The 14,753-nt window shown below is 53.3% G+C and overlaps 5 protein-coding genes across 5 annotated transcripts; 3 read left to right on the plus strand and 2 right to left on the minus strand.

Annotated features, from left to right (window-relative positions):
* Positions 1-120: 120 nt before the first annotated feature.
* On the minus strand, positions 121-489 carry CCOS01_05749 (uncharacterized protein; the record flags this gene model as incomplete). The annotated part of the gene is made up of 2 exons (XM_060453926.1): positions 121-218; positions 273-489. Coding segments are annotated over 2 exons (315 nt in total), but the record flags the coding sequence as incomplete, so codon positions are not given.
* Positions 490-828: 339 nt separating this feature from the next.
* CCOS01_05750 (uncharacterized protein) lies at positions 829-1,071 on the plus strand (the record flags this gene model as incomplete). Its single annotated transcript, XM_060453927.1, has 1 exon — positions 829-1,071. One exon carries the CDS (start codon positions 829-831, stop codon positions 1,069-1,071), a length of 243 nt encoding a protein of 80 aa, XP_060315699.1.
* Positions 1,072-4,247: 3,176 nt separating this feature from the next.
* On the minus strand, positions 4,248-5,474 carry CCOS01_05751 (uncharacterized protein; the record flags this gene model as incomplete). The annotated part of the gene is made up of 3 exons (XM_060453928.1): positions 4,248-4,563; positions 4,830-4,997; positions 5,191-5,474. The coding sequence occupies 3 exons, from the start codon at positions 5,472-5,474 to the stop codon at positions 4,248-4,250; spliced, it is 768 nt and encodes a 255-aa protein (XP_060315700.1).
* Positions 5,475-6,906: 1,432 nt separating this feature from the next.
* Positions 6,907-9,708, plus strand: CCOS01_05752 (polarity establishment/cellular polarization; the record flags this gene model as incomplete). Its single annotated transcript, XM_060453929.1, has 1 exon — positions 6,907-9,708. The coding sequence occupies one exon, from the start codon at positions 6,907-6,909 to the stop codon at positions 9,706-9,708; it is 2,802 nt and encodes a 933-aa protein (XP_060315701.1).
* A 2,742-nt stretch (positions 9,709-12,450) lies between these two features.
* On the plus strand, positions 12,451-14,589 carry CCOS01_05753 (protein phosphatase 2C; the record flags this gene model as incomplete). The annotated part of the gene is made up of 7 exons (XM_060453930.1): positions 12,451-12,486; positions 12,795-13,104; positions 13,222-13,295; positions 13,362-13,446; positions 13,508-13,714; positions 13,771-14,031; positions 14,228-14,589. The coding sequence occupies 7 exons, from the start codon at positions 12,451-12,453 to the stop codon at positions 14,587-14,589; spliced, it is 1,335 nt and encodes a 444-aa protein (XP_060315702.1).
* Between the last annotated feature and the right edge of the window lie 164 nt (positions 14,590-14,753).

Consider the following 14,753-nt stretch of genomic DNA (forward strand, 5'->3'; position numbering starts at 1 on the left):
TTGGTAGTCGAAGTGGTTTTGGTTTGTGTGATCCAGGAGACTTATACGGCCTCTTGATAGTAAAGTTGGTGATCGTCCTTTCCGTCAAGGTGGAGTTGGAAGCGAAATGAATGCAATGGGCTAAGCCTCTTGATCAGGGAATGTGCTTGCTACAGCGTGGGAAGCCTGGTTGGGTTCAAGGTTGTCGATGGGAGCTCGGAGCAGTCCTTGGTATGTACTTGATGTTTGGAGGCAGACTGATTCTGTAGAGTTGGGATGAAAAGGGAGTTCACTGAACTCTCTGTGTGACGACAAGACGGGACGAATCCGTTGGTTGGTAGTTTGGATGAACCTCGAAACAGTCTTCTGTGAAGGAATGAATTGGTGGGACTGATAGTTGGTCGAGCACTGCTCAAGGGTCCAAGAAAAATGAATGAATGGGTTTGTGGTCAAACAAGAGGGAGCGTTGTTGGATGAGGAAAAGAGAGAAAAAAGAAAGATCGCAAAAGGTGTACGAGACTGGGAAGCGGATGTCGACCAGGATTTGTATGGCAGGCAAAAACTGCACCAGACGACAGGCACACAAACACGACGTTGGAGTCCTGGACAGCAACATCCAGGGCCGGCCGCAGGGCCAGGCACAGGTGAGCCACTTCGGGACTGGCGAGACTGGGCGAGGTGGGAAGAGGGGGGCGCGGAAAGCAGGGCTCAGGGGGTGTGCGTGGTAGAGGAAGAGGAGGAGGCCTGCAGGTCTTGCTAGCGCTGGCACCATTCATCCAATGCCACCACCCTCTCGCCCAACCAAGTGACGAAGGAGCTGCTGATGGTGCCCTCGGTACCTGAGAGAGCATGGAAGCGCTGTCCAGGCACAACCAGGGCCGCACCGTAGGGACGGGTAGCGTCCTACAGAAGTCGCGAAAGCCCCGAGAGGGAATAAACAGCAAAAGTGGGGGGATGACTGCATTTCCTCCACTGAGAATAGCAGTCATTAGGACGAGGTGCAAAGAGAAGAACCCCATAGTACTGGAGATCCTCCCCCTTGGCCGAGGCAGTTTCTCTGCGTTTTCTGAGCGAGTCGTCAATCGGCACTGAGATGGTTGACTTCACGGCAACTGTCGTTCGCTGACCCTGGCTCTGGGGCTGGACGTCCGAAAAAAGAACGTACCAAGACAGAAGAAGCAACTTGAACGGTCCATGGAGGTGCGAGAATAGCCCGTTGGATCCGTTAGCGCAGCCTCTTGGGAGTCTTGACCGACCTGCTCGCTGCATCATTGGCACCGGCCCACCAAGGGACAATCCTCACAAAAAAAAATACGTGCTTCGGGCCATTTCTGGCGGGCCGGGCTTGCTTCGTAGCCTTGAAGGGGATGGACTCGACTCCTTGATACGGGCGTGGCCCCCTCTTGACCCTCCAACAAGGCTCGATCGATCCACCATCTTGATGTTTGCTGGCCGTTCGCCTAAACAGCCCCAGGACCCCAAAACTGTCGTTGTCTGGAAGTCAAGCCGTTAGTCCTGGTAAGCAGGGCGGACTACTGCACACTAACCCAGACATCAGACAAGCGGAACTGGGTGCCGAGGAAACGTAAGCCGTTCGTCGTTTTGGCCAGTCAGTGAACCAGCAACTGCCAACGTCGTGACTCGTTTTGGGACTGAGAGGAAATCATCGTCGTATGGACGGCAATTGGGTTGTCGGGAAGTGGAAAGAAGATCGGACAACATAAGGTGGGTAGCGAGGCGCAGGCCATGGATCTTGGAGTTCGGGGGCGGCAGGATGTAGCCGAAAGTCGTAAAGTCTTGCCAAGTCAGCAAGCATCACATAGCCAAGTATTGAGCCCATCACATGTCTCTAGGGCCTTACCGAGACCGATTCCCTCGCGGCTGGTTTGGTAGGTATGTTCTGTCTGGTCTCTGCCAGCTGACGTGCTCTGCTATTTTGTCGCGACAATCGCTTGATCGCGGCAGACAGTGACTGTGTGACTCCGTCCCATGTCCTTGCTATTGCCCGCTCGTCCAACCTTTCACTTCGTCTCTCCACGGACTCAAATCTCTCTGTCCAACTTGCCTTGTCGCTTGTCACAATGCCATCTTGTTTCCTTCCCCGGCATTGCATGATTGGACGAACCGTCGGACAGGTGCTTGTTCCTTGAAACACGCGGAAACTGGGAAAAGGGTTCCAGCTTTTTTCGCTAGTCAAGAGTCCAGGGGGAAAAGAGGCCCAGACAGTGCCAGGGTCCGAACACCGTTGAACACCCCTCCTTGGGAATCCTGGATGCGAAAGAATGACGATCAGCCGGTGGCTCCGGGGGGCCCAGAGAGTACCGCAGTCGAGGACGGGTACCTGCTTGTCAGCCGCCAATCTTTTCGCACATTCGGGAGGGCACTCTGTGCTGCGCGGAGGCCTGCGATGTATTGCTGGAATGTGGACGGCTCGTTGCCGCGCTGGAGAGACAGGAAATATTCCAGTGTTTCTTTGCTTCATCTTCTTCTTCTTCTTCTTCTTCGTTTTTTTTGGTCGGATGAAGCAGTGTCCAGCGCCCATGGCGGCTGGCTGCGATGTAACATTGAACAAACTGTGCGCCCATGGAAACATTGAGAAACAATGGTCGAGAAATTGGGGATGTTACCTTGCCACGCCGCGGCTGCCCCCATCATCGCACGCGGCAGGTATCTGTATCCATACCTAACGTCAGCACCACACTACAGCGCAGGTGTGGATTGTTCCTGAAGTCCAGGCCAGTGCCGAGGGGCCGTCGTTGGAACATCAATTCGCGAGAGAAGAGAGACCGAGGGTAACACCAACAAGACTTCTGAAGGTATACTGTGTGTGCCTGAGGCTCCAGATGGGCACCTGCCAGCCCGAAGGAAGGAAGGGGGGAACTTGGCTGCTTGGGGAAGGGCCGAAGGGGGAGAAAGAAAATGGCAGGAGAAACGAACAGACAGGATTCCAGGAACGATACAACAATAGAACCTAACAAGGCGACGTCCAGCGCCCACGGCTCCGAGCAAACCCAGCCTGCACGGGTTCCTTGCAGCTGCAAGGTACGCGCCAATCACAATTAGACTTTGCCCTGAGCCTCCTCTCTCAGCGCAACCCTCACAGCCCGTCTGGCCCCCTGGCCCGGCTCTGATCCCGGACGATCAGCAGCTCAGGCAATGCCACATCACTTTAACCACTCACCCACTGGGCCAGCAGCCAGCTCTAGCAAGCCATTGCCCTGGAACTGTGTTTGTTGGTTCCCTTCAATTCCTCCCTCTTCCTCAGCTCTGACACGACATGCATCTTCTATGAGGGCCTATTCTGCCACTTCCGGACTTGCCAACCAACCTGCAGTAGTCGGTGGATATTCTAACACGTCGGACCACGTTCCACGAGCGCCAAATCTGCAGAAATACTCCACTCTGGCATCTCACTGGATAAGCCCTTAAAGGGCGTGCAGGAGCCTTCAGCTGGCTAAAGGTCAAGGTGGGAAGAAAACCCCTCACACTGTTTTTATTCCCGTTGTCAGTGTGTTGGACGTTGAAGTTGTGATACTTGACCGGGTCACCAGAGAGACTAACATCGGCCGCAGCAACTGTTGTATCTCATTATTCTTGATGGTCCCGGGCAAGTCGAGTAATATTTGTGCAGAGTGATGGCCTAGAACAAGCGGTCGAATATCGCAGTCCGGGTTGTTTTTATGTCCCGCTCCATCGTCTCCACCGTTCCTAACGATCATCATGGCGTATGAACTATTAATGGTGCATAAATGAATTGCTTTCTATTGATCCTAATATTCTCCATCTCATTGACGACACGGATGGAACTCCCTGCTTCCCGTCGTTGATATTGACGTAAGTTCCGGGGCACAATTACCGTCGCTCAACATCACCCATTCGAAATGCCGCAAGCTGGTCTTTGCTTGCCGGGGTACGTAATGCGATCAGGGAACCACTCGCAAGCTTGGCCATCGTCTAGCTCTTCTGCGGTCTGTCATTGTGCCGCTGGGTGAGCCACTTGAATGGCAGAATGACGGTCTCCGATATGTTTGTATCATCTCCGACGGCCACCTTGAACTTTGCTTGCTACTATGTTCCCTCTATTGTTGACTTACTCATGGCTCGAGTGCTTTGGCTTTGGCAGATGTGCCATCGTCCAGCAGAAGCAGAGTCTCTTCAACTGATGAGGAGCTCTCGCGCTTAGGAACATCTGGTGTCCCGCGGCCGAGGCGCAATGCTCTATCGCTCCAGAAATGGGGTCGCCCATTCGAAGATCACATCAAATCTAATCACTTTCGGTTCCCGTTTGAAGTCGGCTTCTTGCTTGCAAAAGTGTAGAGGAATAGGCCCTCTCTGCTGAAGACGGGGCGATCTTCGTCGACGATTTCCGTCACCAAGAACGCCTTTTGTGCCTTCTTGAGAAACTGCATGTCCGCACGTCTCCTCTTCTTGAAGCAGAAGTAGATAATCGCGTCTGGGTCCAACGCTAACAGGTTGGTCAGAGTCTCCAGCAAGAGTGGAAATGCCGGCTCGAAGTAGACGCAATCGGCTGCCAGAATGACATTGGGCTTGAAATCGACAACCTCTTGCGGTAGCGGTTCGCCCCTATGGTATTGATCAGTCATCCGTACATCAGCCGAACGGTAGCTCGAGTCCCTTCGAGTTTCCTGCAGAAGAACACCTTCGGACGTTCATGTGGACCATGTGAGTTTGAATCCATTCGAGGGTCTCGAGCATCTCGAAGATCTCAAAGCACCCTAGGCTTCCTACCGTGCACATAGACATTCTGGCCCCCGTGGCGTTCCCGGACGGGACCTCTGGGGATGGATGCGCACGGCTGGGATCAAGCGAGCTGGGGGTAAATTACTCACCAGTTCAGGATCATGGGCTTAACTTTGTCTTCGAGGCCATTCAACTTGGTGTTCCGTCCCATCAGCTCGAACATCTCGTCTTGGTCTGTGAGGTACAGTGTTTCCTGCAATCCACAACCTAAAGCCACAGCCAGTCCGACGAGTCCGCCACCGGCGCCCAGCTCAAGTCTATTTGCTCCGAAAAGCCCCGAGTCAGCTCAGTCCATAGCAATGATGTCTCCTCGTGCGATGACGGCGCTTGGACTAGGACTAGATATCATGTAGCATGGTATAACCAGTAGTAGAACATGACAGACCACGAGGCCGAGAAGAGAAGCAGACGTGGCAGTAGGTACGCAATAGAAGTGGCTTAATGACTAACATTCTCGCGCCCTTGAGGTTCTCTCGGTGGTAGCGCAGCACGTGTTTTGTAAGCACCATGCCTGCAGGCCAGGTTTGACCGCCGCATCCCGAGGCGAGATCTTCATGGAGTTGAAGGGGAGTTGACAGGAGGCCGGACATGTCATAGGCTGACGTAGTTGCGGCCTTGTAGGTGGGGAGCGGTGTGAAGTCTTCGCCAATGGCCAAGGGCGAAAACTCAGGCGAGGGAGAGCGGTCGAGTGACTCCATCTTCTCTGGTATGAGGGGGTTGTTGAGAATCCGCATAATGCTATTGTGTGTGAGAAGCAGCCCAGGGAGCGCACGGAAACAGCTTGAAGTAATAAGGCGAGGCAAAGTAGGTTGAGCTTATTGGCAGTAGGCCGACACAAGCGGCTAAGCGGTGCTCTTTCTACTTAGGCAGGCAGTGATTGTCGGGAAACGGTGCAGATCTACCTAAGGTAAAGACTGGAGGCTAGAAGTAAAAATGGCAGGCACGGAAGAGCGGTATCGCTGGCCTTTTTTTGCATGGGATTTTATTTTTATTTTATTTCAACGTCCGTTTTGCTGAGGCCGACGACAATCTAGACTTTCCGATAAGGGGAGGTGCGTTTTGCCTCAAGCGGGGTTGCCCCTTCTTCGCTGCGCGCTTTCCGCTTCAACCATGTTCAGGGTCCTGCACTCTCCGCTCTTTCCAATTTGTTTGGCAACGACGGTTGATTTGAGCCTCACTGGCATGCGGGTGACATAATCGATTTCCTGCTATTCATCTTCATAAGTACCCCTTTCACTGCTCATATCATAATTACTACCCTTTATATTAAAGTTCTTCTGAGGTATATACTCAGAGGAATATACTCTGCCTAATAGATATTAATGCTAGTGATAATAGCGGTGGAACTGCTTGTCGGATGTGTGAGGCGGAAATCAATTTTGTCACCCACTTGACTGGGTAGAAGCGTGGCTTGTGTGGGTGGAAATCGGAAGAAGCCTTCGTTACGCTCCGGTATTGCGGGATACCCAAGCAGGGCTTACCTAACAAAAGGGAACCACATGTCCTGCCCTCCTGCCTCTCCCAAGTACTCCCGATTACACCATCTTATCCTCCTGTCAAGCACAAGACCGAATAAGCTTGACGAATGTATTGTCCAATGTAAAGCAATGGACTGTTTAATCAACCCTCGAACTAACCCGCAGAACAAACCTAATACATTCCGGACCTCGTCGAACCACACGTTCCGAGTGGACATGTCTCATCCCGCCTCCCTCTATGCCTCAGGGCCTAACCTATCCCCAACACCCTTGAGGCGCTTCAACCCGCCGCTGGAATGCAGTCCTCGATTAGTCGCCTTCTGACACTCCAAGTATGGCAAGTGAACCTTTGCCACGCTGAAACGATTGCTTCTTCGAGTGAAGTAGTACCCTCCGTTGACCGACCACATGGAAGGGCGGCAGTTCGGGGAGGACGCGCCCACCCACGAATCCCTTCTCAGGGCGTGATCACTGGCACGAAGGGAGACACGTAGCACCAGAAAACGAGAGCCATGGACCACGAGATTCGCGCCGAGGATATCCTCTACGGGTAAAGTTATCGTCCTAGGCTTCTCTCGTTTCTGATGAGATAACCTTCTGTTTGACATGGTCTTCTCTGATTGATTTTGTTTTTGTTTTCCGCTCCTCTGGCTCGCAGATGCCGCTCCTTTCGTACAACGCATCAGTCATGGCAATGTACGTGATGTTGTCTGTGTTCCTGAGTCTAGCTGCGCTTGCAGGAGCCGTACCAGTCGTTTACTTCCCATTCAACTCTCAGCTACCACCTGCGACGAGGATATCGGAGCCATTTTCGTACACTCTTTCACCTCAAACGTTTTCTTCGCAATCCCGACTATCTTACAGCCTCCTGAACTCGCCGGCATGGCTTTCGATCGATGCTAGCACCGGCCGGCTCTCTGGAATCCCCGAAGACAAAGATGTTCCGGCAGGAGAAGTTGTGGGCATCCCGGTGGACATCGTTGCAACGGACGATTCTGGGTCTGCTACGATGACGGCCACTCTCGTGGTGACGAGGAGGCCTACACCCAAGCTCAATATCCCGCTATCAGAGCAAATTAAGAATTTCGGTGATACATCATCGCCATCTGCCGTCGTGGCCTCTCCCGCCTCCGACTTCTCCTTCACATTCGCCAAGGACACGTTCTCTTATGCTGGAGATGGGCTAAACTACTACGCCACTTCCGCAGATAGCAGCCCTTTGCCTTCGTGGATCAAGTTCGACGCTGGCAGCCTCACATTTGCCGGGAAAACACCACCATTCGAGTCTCTCGTCCAGCCGCCCCAAAAATTCGACTTCAGCCTCGTTGGTTCTGACATTATCGGATTCTCGGCTGTTTCCGTTGTGTTCTCCATCGTTGTTGGTGCCCACAGATTGACAACAGACACGCCTACAATCGAAATCAACGCAACGCGCGGGACGAATGTGTCATATACTGCACTCGCCGGTAGTATCAGGTTGGATGGGAATTCTACAACGCCATCCGAGCTGAACCTCACCGTATCCGGCCTTCCGAGCTGGCTCTCGGTCGATAATAATACTTTCGAAATCCAGGGTAATCCCCCCGAGGATGCAAAATCTTCAAACTCTACGCTCACTTTCCGGGATGTATACTCTGATACTCTTGACATTATTCTATCGGTGTCCGTCGTTACGCGAATCTTCCGGAACACAAACTTGAGCATCGAGGCGACACCGGGAAAGAACTTCACCTTCGACGTGGAACCGTATCTATGGACGCCTTCAGACATTGATCTAAGTATCGACTCCTCAGCAGACTGGGTCAATGTCGATGGCTTGGTCATATCGGGAATGCCGCCCAAGACTACATCCCCCGAGAATATTACAGTCAACGTCAAGGCGGCATCAAAAAGCTCAGAGGAGACCGAGACGGTGACGGCAGACTTGGAAGTCTTACCTCTACCAGCCACTACTACCACCGATTCTCCCACATCTTCTACTAAGCCAACAAATCCCGCGCCTACAAGCGATCCGCAACAAGGCTTGAAAGCTGGTTATATCGCACTGGCGATTCTCTTACCACTTCTATTCCTCGCCATTGTTGTCCTCTTAATCATATGTTGCCGGAGGAGGCAAAAGCGAGAATCGATCCACGAGAACTTCAAAAACAGCATATCGGAACCAGTACCTGGATCGTTTGTGATGAACGGAGGGGCTCACAGCAGAGACGGATCATCGGTTGGGGATTTGAAGAAGCCTGAGGACAATCGACGCAGCAGGGGTTATTTCAACTCTGCTGTACAAAAGATGAGACAATCGAGGACGCTTTCAACCATTACCGGCTCTCGTATGTCACAGTCAAATACGAACAACCGCTCATCATACTGGAGGGGATCTGAAAGAAGCCCTACGCCGAGATCCCCATCCGTCACGTCGTCCTGGCTTACAGAGGGCGTCCTGTTTCACCCTCAGCACACGCATCAGGGATCGACGAGCACCTACGACGGCCCGAGTGACGTGCTATCTGGATCTTCTGGCTTTCTCCAGGGTCAACGAGATGATTCTTTCCGGAGCGTGCTGGACGTCACCATCCCGTCTATAAATGCGGAAACAAGTAGTATCCAGGCAACACCTGACCTTGCTTACACGAGCCCGTGGGGAGAGCCATCCAGATTGACCCTCGACAGGTCGCAGCTGCTACCGGGCGCCTCTGGCTCTGAAAGTCTGGCCTCGATCCCAGAACAGCCAACGCCATTGGGCTCAAATCCCACGAATGGCAATAGGTTTTCGCCGTCACAACGACCACGGAAAGCTTTTCCTATCATGAGTGACTTGGGATCACAAAGCAGTCTTCGCAGCTCGAGATCGGGATCAGGAAGGGGCAGGTTCGTTCGGCAGGATTCAAGGCCGGATTCGCGTCATGGCTCAGTTTCACGACCGATCAGCAGGAAGTCTGACTCAAGTCCCTTCTTCGGCGGTCGCTCAGTCGTTCCCTCGCGCAACAGGTACATTCTGGACAGCGACGACTCTGATTCCCTCGAGTCGGCCAGGGGTACGGAGAACTGGCGGACGATACCGCCACCGAGAGACTCGCTCGGCATCGCCTACGAGGAATTGACACGAAGCTCTCCCTTTATGAGACACACGCCATCGCTGTCTCCTCGGCCTCTCAGCATCATCAAGAAAGACTCGAGCGGGCCGGTGAACAGGGACAGCCGGGTAGGCAAGCAAACTCCTCTGTCACGGCAATCATCATCCAGCTCCAACATCATGGCCGGACGCTGGAACAGGGACTCTCTCATGCAGCGACGTGCCTCGGGCAACCGGCCTGATTACGCATCATCAAGGGCAAGCAGCGAAGTGCTGGGCAAGGGGAAAGGGCTGGCGCGATACTCGTCGGGGCCCGAGTCGGAGGGATCTGGCTGGGTGACGGAAGCCGGAACAGTGGGGAACAAGGGTCCTCGGAGTCGGCGAGACAGCAGCAGTGAGGATTTCCGCGTGTTCATGTGAGAAAAGGTGACGAGGGTGGGCGGGATGGCCACACCTCGTTACCCCGCGATATAACTTGTCTTTCGTTCAGAAGCGTCTTTGCGATTTTGTTATACCCGCCCCGAGCAGAGTCGCTTGCTCAAGTGTTTTTCTTTACTTGATTTAGTCCGTTCTTTGACGATGGAACGTGGGAACTATGGATATGAGGATCTAGTAATTTTTTGGTATGGAGAAGAGATAAAGACCACCACCCACAACCCTGTCCAGGTAAACCCAGACCGTAATGTTGAATTGGCGATGCCACAAAAGTTTATTATCTAAGAGGGCGGACCCCTTTTTCGTGTGTCTGTTTAGCAAAATCCCGCTGAGTCTGTGCTTCCGGAAAGGCTTGTAAGTTGTGGGGTTGGCTAACTTGGCTCGCATCGCGCCCACGGCACGCTTACGGCAGCACCAAATGGCAGATGCTTAGCAAAATGAATTACTTAGGTAAGCAAGCCAAGTGGAGAACGTTCACCCTCATGGGCCCCTGGCTGTCCTGTGCCCCAGCCTTGGATTGGCACGATTGGATAGGTAGGTAGGTATTTTAGGGAAAAGCGGCCTCTGGGGTTGATACTAGTCACTTAGATCGGATTCCCCGAAGCGACAGCAAAGAGCTTGGACCTCATTTACCGTCCATTCATGTCTGGTTGTTCAGGTCCTAGCTTCGCTCGGGCCAAGAAGGGGACGGGGGAAAGAAGGAGCACGGCGGAGAGGAGAGGGCCTGAAAAGGGGAGGGGGGAGATGGGATTCTTTTGTTTTGGCGTTAGAGCGAGAGAGGGGCGGGAGGCCCTTGCATGAGAACCGTGCAGGTTCCGTAAATATGGCAGGTGGGTAGGTTGGACTTTGACTAAACGCGATGATGGAAGTCTGTGTGTTTCTCGAGGCTTTGGTTGTGGTTTGCAGATAATTGTACCTGTGCTGACCGAGTTCAACATTGGTTCCCATGGTCTGAAATCCAAACTCTCGTAGCCGGTCAACTCCATGGACATCGGCAGTGAGAGTCCAATAGAACCTGGACCTCGTTCCAAATGCCTTACCTTAGCTTCTGTGTGGAAATTTGCCCACCTGGGTAGCATGATACGGTAGGTTGTTTGTGGTAAGCTCGCGACGTCGGGTATGACGCAACTGCAGGTAAACTCGTCTCTTTTCAGCAGGTAGTTCCGTATCGGATCCGTAGCACGCAAACCTTGCTGGGGCTTTTTCTTTTTGGGAACAGAACAACTCAGAGGCGGGCAATGACGACGAAGTTCTTGCACTTGCCGCCTCCATGAGGGTTAATGTGCCTCCTTGGGTATCGGCTACGTGGCGGCCGTTGCCAGTCTTGCTGGGACGACATATGCAAGTAAGAATGAGAGGCGCAAGCAAATCCCGCTCCGGCCGGAGACGTTGCGTTGGTCTATGGAATTGGCTACCTACACAGTTTCGCCTCGTCAAATCGTCGTTGTAAGGCTCGCTAGAACTTCGGGTCAAGTTTGTTCACTCGGTGAAATACGTTCTTGGTAAACAAGATCTTTCTTACAACTTTTCAAGGTGACTGACTTCAGGTAGGCAAGGTTGATAGATACCCACATACGATGTTGCTGAAAGAAACTGAGTTGAGGAGACATTGGTAATGTGACCAACCCCTCGTACAGATTTGATTGTTGTTGGTGCAAGGCAGTGGATGCCGCGAAGAGACCCAGACTCATACCCAGACGTAGCACTACCAGAGAAGGCATCCGTAGCGTGGCCTTTCTATCCGTACCCGATTTCGCCTCATAGTCCTGTCGCCAACTGACCTTTGAACGGATATGCAAGACTGACCCCTTTCCTGCCATGCGCTATCTTAGTTCCTTACATCAGGATAGTTGGTAGGTAAGTAAGTAAGGTAAGGTATGTAGTATCTTTGTGATGGTCGAGATTGGTAGTACGTACCGCCTCCTCGCAGCGTCGGAGTCACCACACTTCGACTTTACTACCCTTCCATAGATATGGAAGGTACCTACCTACCTTACCAGGTACCTACCTAGGTAGAGCAAGTCGGGGCCAGCAATCCGGGCAAGCAACTGCTCGCCCCAGCTTAGGTTGTTGTCCGCGGCTAGGCTGTCCTATCCTGCCCTGTCCTGTCCCGCGTTGCTTGCGCTTTCCGTATCGCACAGCAACTCTGTTGACCCCGGGGCTACCTACCACTACCACACACGCTCTCGCTCTGCCTTACAACACACCAACTCACCACTCACCACAACACGCGACCTGGTCTCTGTTCATCACCCATCCAGAAAACTCTTCCTACTCACAACCTCACCCACACCGAGCTACGATTGAGTTCGGGTCATTTTTTCCCTCCTTCTACCTCCCTCACTTCTCTTGCGCAACCTCACAATTTTGGCGCGACCAATTTCCTCGCATTACCGCACCCCGAACTCGACCCTCTACTACCTGTGATAGCAGACCCAACATCTCTTAGGGATCGACGCCTGTCCCCTGCCCATTTCCCTTGCGATTCGGATACCCCGCTTCCTCTCGAGTGTGCGCGATCTAGAACCTTTTGCTACCGCACCACCTTCCTGTCACCTCGCCTCTTTTTTTCCTCACAGCCTTCTTGCGCACGCACGACTGGCACTGAAAAAATTTCTTCTCTTTGGCAACCTTACGATATCGACGTACGCTTCCGACTACGATTTGACCGACCAGACATCCAGTCAAACCCGGTAGCTGTGCTGCCGACTCATTGCATCCGTCACCATGGGTCAAACTCTCTCCGAGCCCGTTGTCGAGAAGGTATGTCATAATCTACCGCTACCCTCACCTCTCCCCGAGACGCGCTGCTCTCCCTCGATATGCCCATCATTACACCCTCATACTCAATCTACTCCTTTGCGGCCTCTTCCTCTTTGTTCGCAGCCAGCCCCGGGGTCCCCTCCGACCCTCGCCTGCCTTGGCCGTTCCTGCCGGTGATATCGCGCGGGCAGGCGACACAGCAAGGTGGCTTGGATTTGTTTTTCGCAGCAACGATCACTCGATGACGTATCTCTACAACTCAACAGCCTCTTGGTTCAACCTACTGACTTTACTTCTCACAATTATAGTCCTCGGCCAAGGGCGAAGATGAGCGCCTTCTCTACGGCGTCTCTGCCATGCAGGGCTGGCGCATAAGCATGGAGGATGCTCACATCACCATCCTCGACCTTCTCACCCCCGGCAGCGACGAAGCCAAGAAACACGAGTCAAAACTCTCCTTCTTTGGAGTCTTTGACGGACATGGCGGCGACAAAGTAGCCTTGTTCGCTGGAGAGAACATTCACGACATCATCAAGAAGCAGGAGACCTTTAAGAAGGGCAACTACGAACAGGCGTTGAAGGATGGCTTCTTGGCAACCGATCGGGCGATTCTTAACGGTAAATTCACAATCTCGGATTCGGCAGTACCTGGAGGCTCGGCTGTGCTGCAGTTCTGGCCCTCACCACTTGTTGCCCCCTATGCTGCATACATGAGCTAACCTTGGGGTGTACCAGATCCCAAGTACGAAGAGGAGGTTTCTGGCTGCACTGCCTGCGTTGGCCTGATTTCGGACAACAAGATCTACGTTGTGAGTTTGCTTACGTCCGCTTTTGCGCGATGTATTCGCATTACTTACCGACCGTTCCGCGACTAGGCAAACGCTGGCGACTCGAGAAGCGTTCTTGGTATCAAGGGACGGGCTAAGCCCCTGTCCCAGGACCACAAGCCCCAGCTCGAGGGTGAGTACTAGGCCATGGCAAAGGCAACAATACCTGAAGCTGACTTGAAATCCCCCCATAGCCGAGAAGTCCCGTATCACAGCCGCCGGTGGCTTTGTCGACTTTGGCCGTGTTAACGGCAATCTTGCTCTCTCCCGCGCCATTGGTGACTTCGAGTTCAAGAAGAGCGCAGAGCTCTCGCCCGAGGCCCAGATCGTCACCGCCTTCCCTGACGTCGAGACCCACGAGATCAGCGACGACGATGAGTTCTTGGTCATTGCTTGCGACGGTAAGCTGGAAGCGCCGGATATGAGGAAGGATATCACAGGCTGACAGTATTCTTAGGTATCTGGGATTGCCAGTCTTCTCAGGCTGTTGTCGAGTTCGTCCGTCGTGGCATTGCGGCTAAGCAGGAGCTGGACAAGATCTGCGAGAACATGATGGACAACTGCTTGGCCTCCAACTCGGAGACCGGAGGTGTTGGCTGCGACAACATGACCATGTGCATCATTGGTCTTCTGCGCGGCAAGACCAAGGAGGAGTGGTACGAGGAGATTGCCAAGCGGGTTGCTGCTGGAGACGGACCTTGCGCCCCTCCCGAATACGGTACGACTGAATCCACGTCCGAATCCACATCTTCCTAAGGAGTTGAGCGCGCGCCGACCTCCATCTGCACTATCATGAGACCAGTCTCTTTATCCCCATAATACAACCATTATCCCCCTTTTTGTAGCCATCGTTTGTTTTTGTGTTCCATAATTTCTTTCCAAAGGAGGAGCGCTGATCCATCACCTGCAACTAGCTGAATTCCGCGGTCCGGGAGTTCACCACAACTTCGACGACAGTGACAGCGGCTACGACGTGGATGTGGAGAACAAGGGCAAACCCTTCGGCATTGGTGGCTACAAGGGCCGCATCATCTTCCTTGGCGACGGCACTGAGGTTCTGACCGACTCTGACGACACGGAGATGTTTGACAACGCTGAGGAGGACAAGGACCTCGAGAGCCAGGTCTCCAAGGCCTCTTCGGCAACCAGCAAGGATAGCGAGGCTGAGGACAAGTCAGCCCCGAAGACGGAGCAGGCCAAGGCGGCGGACAAGACCGCAGAGGAGTCAAAGCCGGCCGCAGTTCCCGCGTCTACAGAGGAGGGCAAGGAGAAGTGAGCTCAGCGGCCGGGAATATCAAATTTCTATACCTTGATGAATGACGTGGGCGTGCACTCGGGCCTGGAAGAGACCGGACTCAACGGATCCGTATGACTTTTAAGAAGGCTTGAGAGACTTTTTCAATGGCTTGGCTGGAATGGATGAATGAATGTTTCTCGTGT

This window comes from Colletotrichum costaricense (genome assembly GCF_030867565.1).
Source record: "Colletotrichum costaricense strain IMI 309622 chromosome Unknown Scaffold_5.1, whole genome shotgun sequence".
In the NCBI taxonomy this organism is placed as follows: Eukaryota; Fungi; Ascomycota; class Sordariomycetes; order Glomerellales; family Glomerellaceae; genus Colletotrichum; species Colletotrichum costaricense.